General features: G+C 39.2%; 1 protein-coding gene across 1 annotated transcript in view; it reads left to right on the top strand.

Moving 5' to 3' along the window:
* LOC115424919 (neuronal acetylcholine receptor subunit alpha-3-like) overlaps positions 1 to 5,614 on the top strand; it is a 59,299-nt gene extending 53,685 nt beyond the window's left edge. Inside the window, 3 exon segments of the mRNA XM_030142317.1 lie at positions 2,915 to 3,187; positions 5,372 to 5,437; positions 5,439 to 5,614. Of these exon segments, the coding sequence (XP_029998177.1) occupies positions 2,915 to 3,187; positions 5,372 to 5,437; positions 5,439 to 5,498 (399 nt within the window). The 3' untranslated portion in view covers positions 5,499 to 5,614.
* Positions 5,615 to 12,642: the final 7,028 nt, after the last annotated feature.

Below are 12,642 nucleotides of genomic sequence, written 5' to 3'. Positions count from 1 at the left end.
CCTCTTCAATGAACGTAGCAACAACTTCTCTGAGAACAATTCCAGTCTTTCTCTGAGTTACACAGGAACATCCCTTAAAGACAACTCAACACACCATCTAAATCTCATCAGTCTGGTGTGTTTCAGCTGCAGGGAGGGAAACCACTGACAGTGCAAGAGATCAGACACTTAAAACATGGAACAGCAGCAGAGGGAGGAACTGAACTGTTACTGTTACTCTGTGTGAAATGCATCCCCCGAAGCTCTAGAGGGAAGAAAAGAAAACCTTCCATTCTTAGATAATAAACGTGGTTTCTACCCACAGGAGAACTCTTCTGCCAGGCTGTCTTCCATCTTAATCAAACCTTTTATAAGTCTTTGAGATCAGGCTGCTGCTTTTTGGAAACACAGTAATTCTTCTGACACTATTTACAAATAGTAGAAATCATTACATACTGTCATCTTTATGATAAAAATCATTGAAAAAATGAAAAATAAATAAATAAAAAAAAACATCCGACATTATGTTGTAATAGTACAGTTCTGCTGTTATGTCATATACCTCTGAAACAAGTAGATGCAAGAAGAATAAAAAGAAGAGGCCAATGATAGAGTTTTCCATTGGCTTTTCAGTTATTGGAAAAAATCAGCTTAAAGGAAAACAAACACATTTTATTCAGTGAGATAACACAATTTGAAAACTACAACATTATTTTCATGATTTTTTAAAGAATAATTGCCATTGCAAAAATAAAAATAGCAACTTTACAGTGTAAACATCATGGGCTTCAGCATCACTGTCAATAAGTATCCAACTTGTCATTTGATTGTACTTTCTTACCTCTTCTTACAAAAACGCTCCTCTTTGTGTAACCTGATCTACCTCCTGAATAAAAAGAACGAGTGTGCCATGCAATGACTGTGTCAAGGTGGCTTAGTGAGCAGAGGAGTTTCTGTGATTAACCTCTTTCAGCCATTCATTAGTAAATCCCTTTTTTTAAGGCATGCAAGAATCAGCAACCTATGGGGCTGAAAACTGAATGTGTCAAAAACAGTTCCTTGTATGGCCCCTTGAGGCTGATTCCAAAATTGTGTCAGTCCCCACAGGCCCTTTTATTTCCTGTACTCTCAATTTTTTTTTTCCTAACTTGTCTGCTCTGGGGGTTTTTTGTATGGCATTTTCTAAGATTGTTTGGAAATGTGCTACATACATGACTATTATTATTATTATCATCTTTATTATTATTATTATTATTAGTAGTAGTAGTATTAGTAGTAGTAGTAGTAGTAGTATTTTGCTAAAATGTTGCCATTTTAGCAAAGTAGCACTACTACTTTACTGCAGAAATAAACAACCTAGGAAAAAGACAGTTTTGCTTTTTCTTTATCACAATTGTAAAGGGAATTGTAACATAACTAAGTGTATGTGTTCTTGTGTGTGTGTGTGTGTGTGTGTGTGTGTGTGTGTGTGTGTGTGTGTGCGCACGTGTGCATGCATGTGGGGGGGACTGATTTTTAAACTCATATGTAAAGCACTTTGTGCTACGTCCTCAATGTATGAAAAGTGCTATATAAATAAATAAAGATTGATTGATAACAAATCCATTAAACATATTAAAGCTTAAAGTTATGCATTAATCAGGGTGTTGTCGAAGTGAGTCGTGGAGAATCATCTGCTAAGTGGGGTTTGAGTGACCACTCACTCTATTGCTTCACTGGACAAATTCATTGAATAGATAATATTTTTCCCTGACAGGCAGCACTTCTGTAGTTGTGCTTCAGAGGTCAGACTAACAATGTCATTAAAGGAGACTTTCTACTGATACTTAGTAACATCCAGGTTCTAAGCACAATTTACTAGCTAATGTTAGCTTTAATTCATATTGGGTTGTCTGACTGGTCTATCTGCCAAATGTCTGAAATCACAATGTTATCATACTGTTACAGTCATTATGGTCATTATTTCCTCAAGTTAACATTAGCTTGGTCAGGTTCACCTACAGCCCTGTACTCTAACGAATATGATAACTTATTTCCAAAAAAAAAAAAAAAACAAGGTTGCAACGGCCATAGTTTTCTGTCTATACGGCAGTCAACAAATGGGTGACCTGAAAGAGACTATGGGTGTTTTCACACTGGGTATCTGGATCTGTGCTGCACTTGGATATGCTCACACCTTTCCTGTAGATGTTGTGTTCACAAGCACATACCGCGGCCCGTGCCCGAGTATGTGTGGGTGTTACAGGGCTGAAACACTAGGTGGCAGTGTGGAAGGAATCCTCTCACTATCCAACAATGTATGTTCTGTTCATTTGTCTACAATGGTGGCAGTACTTGTCTATCTGTTAGGCTGTCTGAGGCAACGTGAAGAAGAGCGACTTTTGTTGTCCCTGATATATCACTGAGTGGTTGGGTCGATAAGGCGAGCCTGTGCCGCGTGGATCTGAGGTTTTTTCAGGAGACAACACAACAGTCTATGGTCTTGTGGTGATTAGGTCACATCCGTTCTCGGCCAAGGATCACTTTCACCCTGCAACGTACCATACTGGAGTCCACGCAGTCCGTACCCAGGACTACCTTCTCCGCTGGACTTGGGTATGGTACTCGCACATGGAACGATTGCATTCACGTTGATAAAATTAAGCAGACTTTGGGGTCCAACATACTCGGATGTGGACTCAGGTACGCAGTGTGAAAACACCCTTTGTTTAGTATGTATGATAAAAGACAAAAAATGTTGAATTTACATGTATATTTTATGCTGTAGAACCACATTCCATATTTCAGGCCTTTACCAAAACTCAAATAAAAAAAACCCTGACCTCACTGTGAGGGAGCAAGGAAGGTTCACATGCTAATAAACTTCTTGGTTTAAACACTGAATACTGTTTTTGATAATAATGGATCATACTGAATGTGATCTTCGCATCCACAGCAGGTCGGAGGTGGCTCGCTCAGCTGCCTGGAGTTTGGTGACAGCAAGCTCTCTGTAACGGAGGGCTGTACCGGGAAGAAGTGTCCTTGCCCCTGCCAGCATGGGAAGGAAACCCCTGACACACCAGACACAGGGAAGATGAGCCGTCAGCTGAGTCTGCAGAGCATCAACACAGTGGTGGCCTTTTCTGTAGTGTCACCTGAGATCAAACAGGCCATCGAGAGCGTCAAGTACATCGCTGAGAACATGAGGAGCCGCAACAAGGCCAAAGAGGTGAGTCATTTTTATCTCCACTGTAACTCTGAATGTCAGTGGGTATTAAACACTACTAGACTGGCACAGTACTACACCAAGGAAATAGTAGTGGAACAAGACCATGAACAGAGAACAGCCAAAAAAGTGGAGGTGAACAGTAACTAGGCACAAATATTTTTTTTACTGTAAGTTGAGTTTTCAGGTGTTTGCATTTACTTGAGTATTAATTTTCTCACACTTTTTAAATGTTTACACCTTGTAGCTGCATTGACTTTTTGCACTAGCTGATAAAATCATAGGATCTTGTTACATCACAAATATTCCAGTGTTTCTCAGATGTATTAAGCCGCGTTTCCACTACTGGTACCGGCTTGACTTGACTCAACTCGCCTCAGGTACCAGGTACTATTCCTGGAGACCGTTTCCATTACAGGATAGTACTGACTTAAGACTACCGGGTCGTCATAGCAACGCTACTCCTAACTGTCCAAAATTTCTTCAGCTTCTCCCGGCATTACATGAGGGTCCTTTGGTAACCGTGTGCTGTTATCTGCTCTGAGAGTTGCTGATAAACTCGTTCGTTGTGTGTTGGCCCGTCAAGCTCACGCTGAATTGTTCCACTGGCCAAAAATATCTGAACCTCCCTGACCGACCACGGTATCATTTTCAGGGCTGGCATCATGGGTGTATTTAGCCTACTGGTATATTTACTGTCAATGTCTGATTCTGGTTTGTCAAAAATAGCGGGCCGCGCTTTGATGACGCAATGACAACTCTCTTACCAGTCAGTCTTCTGCAGTGTTTACACGTCACATTTTAGTATCTCTTCCCCCCTTTTGGAACCTTGGCTGAGCAGATACTAAAATAATAGTACCGGGTACCAGATTCCAGGAACTTTTACACAATGGAAATGCAAAAAGGGTGAGTCAAGTCAAGTCAGTACCACGTAGTGCAGTGTTTTTCAACCTTGGGGTCGGGACCCCACTTGGGTTGCCTGGAATTCAAATGGGGTTACCTGAAATTTCTAGTAACTGATATAAAAAAGAAAAAAAAACAAACAAACTTACTAATAAAAAATATATGGTGAGTTGACAGAGACAATCCCAATCCATAAAAGACATGACGAACTCTGAAGCTGAAACTGCAGCACTGGTTCTGTTTATCTGTCAAATGTTCATTGTGGTCAGTTTCAGATGCTGCAGCTCTTTATTAATTCATAGTTTGAGTTCTTGTTTGTTCAGTATTAATTGTCAGCCTTGTAAATCCAAGCTGGACTGACTGTACATATCCTGACCAAGGAAAATCTAATTCTCACTTTGTGCAGTAATGTACACCTGGGTCTTCTGCCTCCATCCAGAATAATATACATTATGAACACTAAATGTCACCTAAAATTAATGTTTATTTGCAACATAGTATAGCAAACTATTACATGATCAAAAAACAATTAATTTTAGCAAAAAAAAGTCTCTGTTTTGAATGTCTGGGGTTGCCAGAAATTTGTGATGTTAAATTGGGGTCACGAGCCAAAAAAGGTTGGAAACCACTGACGTAGTGGAAACGTGGCATTAGAAACAGTAAGTATTTGTGGCAAATACACTTCAAGCATCTGCCATGCATAATGTATTTATGCAAAAGCAAATAGAGGATGGAGGTCTCTGACAGCTGCTCGTCAGTATTGTTACCACTCCTAACCTGCTCCAGAAGTCAACAATAATGTAAGTGTGAACCCAATAGTTTCATTTCCCTTTCTTTTCCCTCTTCTCTCTCTCTGTTATAAATACAATAGGAGAAACATCCCAAAGGGTAGATGCAGCTTTGATATGTAAAACTTGTGCCTCAGTCAGCTTAGTCAAAATGCCTGTCGCTTCTTTTGACGATGTGGTTTGAATGAGATTATCATATTAATTTTTTCTTGTTTGAATTATGTATCAATTTCTTGTTGGTTTACAAGGAAAGTCTTTGCCCTCGTCTTGTTTCATTTTTTATTTATTTTTTTCCCCCATCTTCACTTTGTGTACTCACATGACCCCATCGACTCCCACAGCCTCCACTGTTCTGAGTGTTTTTTTCACTGTGCACATGTTTTCACCTGATAACAAACAATGGATACAGTATCGACACCCTCCATCTTTTGTTTGGTTCTGCTAACACTTTGTGCCTTCTCACAGTTTTTTGTTTTGTCCCCCCTTTTACTCACAGGTGGAGGATGACTGGAAATACGTTGCCATGGTGATTGATAGAATCTTCCTTTGGGTCTTTGTGACCTGTGTGTGTCCTCGGAACCGTGGGCCTTTTCCTCCAGCCTCTTTTTGGCTTCTTCTCTTAACTGCTAACAATCGACCAGTCCTGAAAGTGAGCTTTCAGTCTGATCAGAAGACGGACTTTAAGCGTTTTAAAGCACAATTTGCTGTACTGGTTTTGCTCCTTTGTTTCTTCATTTTTCTGCAGTTCTTATGTTTTGACAAAGGTACTGTTAGAGCTTTACTGGGATCAAAAACTAGCACCACTTCTGGACTGCAGAACCTGAGATTCCCAATCTAGTTGATATTATTGAACTGGGAACTTTCCACATCTTGTAGTCATGACAGGATTCTCTCTGCCACGCTGAACTCCATCCTGCAGCAGTCGGTTAACTCACTCTGCTGAGATGACTGATGACTGTCCTACCCACCCCCTGGTCTAATACATCAAGCTGCTTACTGTCATTGCCAATTGTACTCACAGATTTTTTGTGCCATTTCCAATTAGACTTCAGATTTCAGGCGTACTTGGCAGGGCTTTTAAAAAGTAAAGGGCAGGCTGTTCATCTTTTGTAATTAGGATCCATGTGTTTATAAATGTTTGCTTGATTAATGTTCCACACAGTAATTGGTTGTCCTGGTAAATATTGGATTAAATGGTGGTTGATTGGTTGTTCCTGAAATAACATCACATTGATTCATTCATAAATGAAAGGATTCTATCAGCTAACTCCATGGCTATTATTTTTTTTCTTCCTTGTCATTTTTGATTATGTTCGCTATTACAAGCCTACATGTAATACAAGAAACACGCATGACAGAATATTTGATTGCTTCAACCACAGATACATATACTGTTCTCTGCTGTAAAGGTTCATTTCTATAGTTTGATCCATTCTTCCCCTTTTGGTTATATCGATTCTGTTTTGGCTTAGCTGAAGCGCCCAAAACATAACGAGAGCAAACATGTTTGTACAAATGATCTTTGCCTTTCTCTTGTCTTTGCACATAAATAAATGCAATATTTCTTCATATAAACTGAAAAGCATTTGTTGTTTACAGGGTTTCACAGTTGGCATTCAAAAATACAAGCTATATTAGGTTTCTGGTGAAGGACAGAGCGTATCAACATTTCACATGCACACACACACACACACACACACACACACACACAACCTGGCATAGGAGGATTACTTTGATATTTTTTGTTGCTGTTATGAACTCAAAAAACAGCCACCAGAGGTACAATTAAGCCTCCAGATGCAAAATCTAATTAACATCTGGACAAGTTAGTGCTCATATGCCCTAAATTTAATGTTGAAATAAAATGTATCATTATGCCGGACAGTGCCACATTATTACGATTATTTGCTAAAAGAACCATCTTCAGCTGGAATTTATCTGCAGAAAGAACATAGTGTCAGCAATAGAAAGACCTTTAAACATACTGTATAAAGAAAACACAACTGACAGTTAGAAACCCATAGACAGCTTTCTCTGTTTTCTCAGTTCTTTTGTTTGCTTATTTTTTTATAAACTAAAAAGCTATATACTTGTTTTAGAGTGGGAATATACCGTGCATCATATAGGCCCAATCCCAATTCACCCCTTGGCCCTCCCCTTACCCCTACCCTTCCGTTTTGCACGTACACGTGAAGGGGTAGTGTTGTCACGATTCTCGATTAGACGGAGGGGAAGGCCAAAGGCGGAGGGCCGTATAGCCCTCGAAATGGAGATTTTCTAGGACCACACTACGAACAGAGGGGTAGGAGAAATTTCCCATAATTCTGTTCAAATCATTGGCAAGATGGAGGTAAACACAGCCGAAGAGTGCAGCAGTGTGATGAAAGAAACACACAAATGTACGCATTTTCTTTGCAAACAACTTAATCATTTGATCGACCGTTTAATGCCCTTTCAATGTGTTATTGATCTCATTTCTGCAGTTTATAGTTGATAGCTGCAAAAAGATGACCAAAGCCCATGCAACAGAGACGGTTACAGCTGCTGACGGGATGGGGAATACTTTCGGAAACAAAGTTGTCGCATCTGTTAATTTCAGCATCGATGACGGCTGATGACGTAACAGGTCGTGAAGGGTTGTCCCATTTCATAGGGGAATATTTCAACCCCTAACCCTTGCCGCTCCATTTTAAGGGGTTGTGCCAAGTGCCAGGGGCAGGGCTAAGGGGTGAATTGGGGTTGGGTGACAGTTCCAGTAATGGAAGATTTCATTTAGGGATGCACCAATACCACCTTTTTCCAGACCAAGAACAAGTACAAGTACTTACATTTGAGTACTTGCCGATACTGAGTACTGATATGAGTACTTAATAATACCATTATAGTTCTTAGTTACTTTTGAAAATGCACTTTATTGTCGTTGTCATTAGTCTGTAACAAAGCGCTGCTACTGGCATTTAATGTGTTGGAATGAGCATTTCTCAATCAATCCATCAGTGGGCGCTGCTCTTAATTAACCATACTGGACAAATACCACAATTAAAAGTAAAGTTTTTGAGAAGAAGAAAGTCAGTAGTAATATACATGGAGATGACAGAGGTAATACTAATGTGGATACTAATGTTGATATTTATGAGGGTAGTTGTCATAAATCTGTCAGTAGTTTTTCTCTAACTCACACAGTGGCTCTTTGAACAGATCCTCTACCTCTACGGTTCCTGCTGGTATTCTCCGTCTGGGTACGCATCCACGCACTTGGAAAACAGATGGAATGTATGCAGAGGATGGACAGAATGCTCCATCCATATCCATCTGTGTCTTTAACGTTACTGGCAGTCAGCATTACTTTTGTCATCAGCATTTATTTTGAAAAATCTCCACACTGCTGACATTACTCCTCCACCACGTACCTGCTGCACTTAACTCTGAATGTCACGCTGCATAAGTGGTATCGGTGCGGTTGTATCGGAGTGCTTCTACGAGTATGAGTACAAGTACACACGCTGAGTATCGGACCCGATACCCGATACTGCTATCAGTATCGGTACATCCCTAATTTCATTGCAACAGCAATAATTTTATACAAATAGATGTTTGAGCCTTTCCCCCATAATGCCTCTGTGCTCAAAACAAGAACTATAAGAACCCTAAAAAAAAATAAAATAAATGTTTGTGAAATTTGTGTTGAGGCTGTTTAGCTGTGAGTTAACTCCATCCAACAGCCACAACACACTGATTTCTGGTATGTAGAAGATTCAGATCTAACTTTTTTTGGAAAATCATAAAGCTGGATCCCAATTTCTTTAGTGCCTCTCCTCTACAGCTCCATAGACGTGCAACACTAGAAATGCAGTCAGCTACTGTCAACAGACCTCCAGCTCCAGCACAACACACACGCCTACAGAAACTTCACGAAAGCGCACAAGCATATGCAAAGTGACAGAGAGAGCCTGTAGATTTTCCACACTGCCATAGTCCAGTCTATGTATAGCAACAAAAAGGAAAAATATTAAACATTTATATTTTGAATTTCACAATGCAGTTTTGGGTGGAAAATATGAATTGAATGATCTTTATTTTTAAACGTAATACATATTAGCAAAAATCCTCTTAAATATTGTATCTAAATAAGGCGAAAAAGACAATGTACGCATCTAATATTGTAGTAATAGGAACACATTCAACATCTAAAGCACAATCCTTTCTTGGAATTCTTCCACTGGCTCTGTATATACGACATAAAATATAGTTGCGTATGAACACAACTCACATGAGCCATGGTTGCACACACACACAAACACACACTTGGAAGAGATCAGAGAGCAGTTTGACTCAGTGGATAATCTCTTATATGGTATGTTATGGTGCCATCAGAGCATGAAACACATGGCTATAGCCCAGAGGATGATGCAGCAACAGAGAGCAGAGACAAGTCTAGAAAGAACACGAAGGCTAGACCTGAAGAGAACACACTGTACAGACTAAGATGGACCAAGCACAGCAATGCACAAGTAGTGATAAACACAAAACAAGCATTTTTCTACTTCATTCATTTGCACGGAAATACTAATAGAAGTTTAACCAACATTATTATTGTTCATTCATTCAATAAGCATATTGTTATGTTAAAGCAGTGTTTCTCAAAGTGTGGGGCGGGCCCCCAGGGGCGTGAAGGCATGCTGGGGGGGCATGGGATCTCTCCTGGGTGGTTGTTTTTTTTTTGTTTTGTTTTGTTTTTTCCTCCTTCAGGTTAGAACATGTAGCAGATAGAACTATTATTTTAGCGTTGGAGCACCCTGCACTCATTTTAGGGACGTACAACAAAAAACTCTACTGCCATGGTGATCTGTCACTAGACTAGACAAAGAGTTTAGGTTTGGAGAATGGACAAGGATTGGACTGGGAAAAAAGAAGTGGAATGTTTCTGTTTTTGCACAATTTGTACAGTTTGCACTTTAATGTTCTGAGATGTGCAATGGAAACAGGCTCATTGCAGCCATTGATATTGTTAATAATAATAATAATAATGGATTGGATTTATATAGCGCCTTTCTAGACACCCAAAGCGCTTTACATTATTGACCCATTATTCATTCGCTCTCACATTCTCCCTCTGGTGGTGGTAAACTACATCTGTAGCCACAGCTGCCCTGGGGCAGACTGACAGAAGCGTGGCTGCCATTTTGCGCCTACGGCCCCTCTGACCACCACCAAACATTCATACACCAGTGTGGGTGGCACTGGAGGCAAGGAGGGTGAAGTGTCTTGCCCAAGGACACAACGGACTGACTAGGACAGAGCAGGATTCGAACCGCCAACCCTTCGGTTATTGGACGACCCGCTCTACCAACTGAGCCATGTTGTTAAAATGTTCATCTTCATTACCAAAATTTGTTTGTTGTTCTAAGAAAAGTAACTTTATTGTCATAGTTGTAAGATAATTGCGCATTTCCAATTTTTATTTGGAAAAATATTGTCTCAGAGCAGTCTTGTTGAGTTTATTTGTATTGTTCAAGCAAAAATCTAAGTTATTTTTAATTTGAACAATAAATTATTCAAGGAAAAACAAAAAGTATTGTTATAATATTGACGTTTCTTTCAATAAGTTATAATTGCACCACTGTTACAATGTTGCTGGGGTTGGTGGGGGGCCTGGAGATTTTTTGTCCTCCAAAGGGGGGCCCGACAGAAAAAGATTGAGAACCACTGTGTTAAAGTAATAGTGCAGGACAAAGCTTTTAACTTACAGCAGTGTCTTCAGGATGTGTGCACCATGTTCAACTTTAATGGAGAGATGTTGGAGAAATGAATGAAAGTCTTGATGAAACATGACAAACTGAAATTATATCTACGTCCAAGCACCGTTGTCATGTGAACCCAAAGGAAGAAATCCCAGGAACACACGGAAATCCGTTATACAGATATAACAAGTGGTGCTAGACACAACAAACCAAGGTTTTAATAGTTTTGGATTTTTCATTATAGTTTAGTTTTATTTAGTTTTTGACTTTTTTTTCTCTAATTCAGTCAGTTTTAATTCATTTTAGAGCAGGTTTGCTAGTTTTTATTAGTTTTTGTTATTTTCTAAATGCTTAGTTTTAGTTTAGTTTTAGTTTTTTTTTTTTATATCTTTTACCTTCTTCGCCATCATATTCAAATAAATCCCATACAGGACTCTGCTGCTTCCTCACAACTTTAGTCTCCATGTTTCCAGGTAGATTGGGGATGAGAAGACGATTCTAAACGACAAGTGACGAGAAGTGACGGACCGTGAAGTGTTGTATGGTGCCAGCAGCTAAAATTGCTTGAGGGAAATAAATCGATTTCATATCAATCCGACACTGACAAAGACGAAAACTAAGGGAATTTTATCCATAATTTTTATACGTTTTAGTTAGTTTTGTAAGCACACATTACAGTTTCAGTTAGTTATCATTTTTTACTTTTAATTATAGTTTTTATCTATTTCAGTTAACGAAAATGTTTTTACAATTCTAGTTTTCGTCATTTCATTAGTTTTTGTTAACAATAATAACCTTGCAACAAACCCCGCTCCTTGCACATATTGTAGCTTATTTTGGCATCAATCCAGCTGATGTCATCATGTCTATGCGTGTGCTGATGTTACTATATCAATTGTCTCTATATATGTGCCGAGTTTGAAGTAAATTTAAACAAAATGGATGTTTTTATAGACGTGAAATTTGGCCCATTATAAGTAAATGGGGGGAAAAAAGATTACAAAAATTCATTAAAAAAATTGAAACTTTGATATATTTTTGCTAAAATGTAATGCTATCTATTCTGGGTCACTGGCAATCTATAAACCCAATTTGTTATGAATTCAACCAACAGTTTTGCTGCTAGAGTGTTAACAAACAAACAAAAAACAAACCGAACAAAAAACAAAACCCCTTGACTCCCCTTCGGGGGGCGGGGTAAAAATGTAAAACCTAAGGGTGAGAACCACAGCTCCACATGGAAACATTAATGTTTCTTAAGGTGTAATACTACGAATGGCCACTAGGTGCTACTCCAGAAAGCCCTGGCTCCCATAGACTGAAACTGAACTTCATTCATTCATCTTCTGAACCCCCTTTATTATCCTCACTAGGGTCACGGGGTAAAACTGAACTTCCCTTTTAAAATACTAAATAGAGTTAACTATTTATTTACAGGAGTGACTGGTCTGGTCTCATGTGGTTAGTAGACCCTATGCTCAATCATCTGGTGGTGTACGTTTTTGTAACCGTTGCTCCATAAATGTTGTTGGACTTTAACTGCCAGATTGATGCCACCCAAATCATGCATAAGAGTGTCTCTTTATTGAATATTTTATGAATGATATAGGCTACAACATGACTGTAGTTAAGGCTAAAGGTTAATAAATTACACTAGACCATTAAATGACCATAGTTCACCATTTAACTATCCCACTGATTTAATGTTTTGCATTTGCTCACTCATCACCCCCTGTGCTCTCACCCTTTTACCTTAATATGTTTGATTATGACAAAGGCCTAAGATCTCAAGAACCAGATTTAATATATTTGATCTGTGGTTCAAACCCACAAACTTCACTATTAAAGTCATTTTCTTTACCAGATGAGTTACCAGGTGGTATAACAATAACACCCAGGGCTGTTTCTTACCATAGGCGAACTAGGTAAATTCTTAGGGCCTCCAAACCACCAGGGGGCCCCAAAGCTGCATGTTCTGCCTCATCTGAGGAAAATTATAATGTCCTGTCTTTATCTGTAGTTATCT

The sequence above is a fragment of the Sphaeramia orbicularis genome, chromosome 1, assembly GCF_902148855.1.
Source record: "Sphaeramia orbicularis chromosome 1, fSphaOr1.1, whole genome shotgun sequence".
Classification (NCBI taxonomy): Eukaryota; Metazoa; Chordata; class Actinopteri; order Kurtiformes; family Apogonidae; genus Sphaeramia; species Sphaeramia orbicularis.
This window is presented reverse-complemented; position numbering and strand designations above follow the sequence as displayed.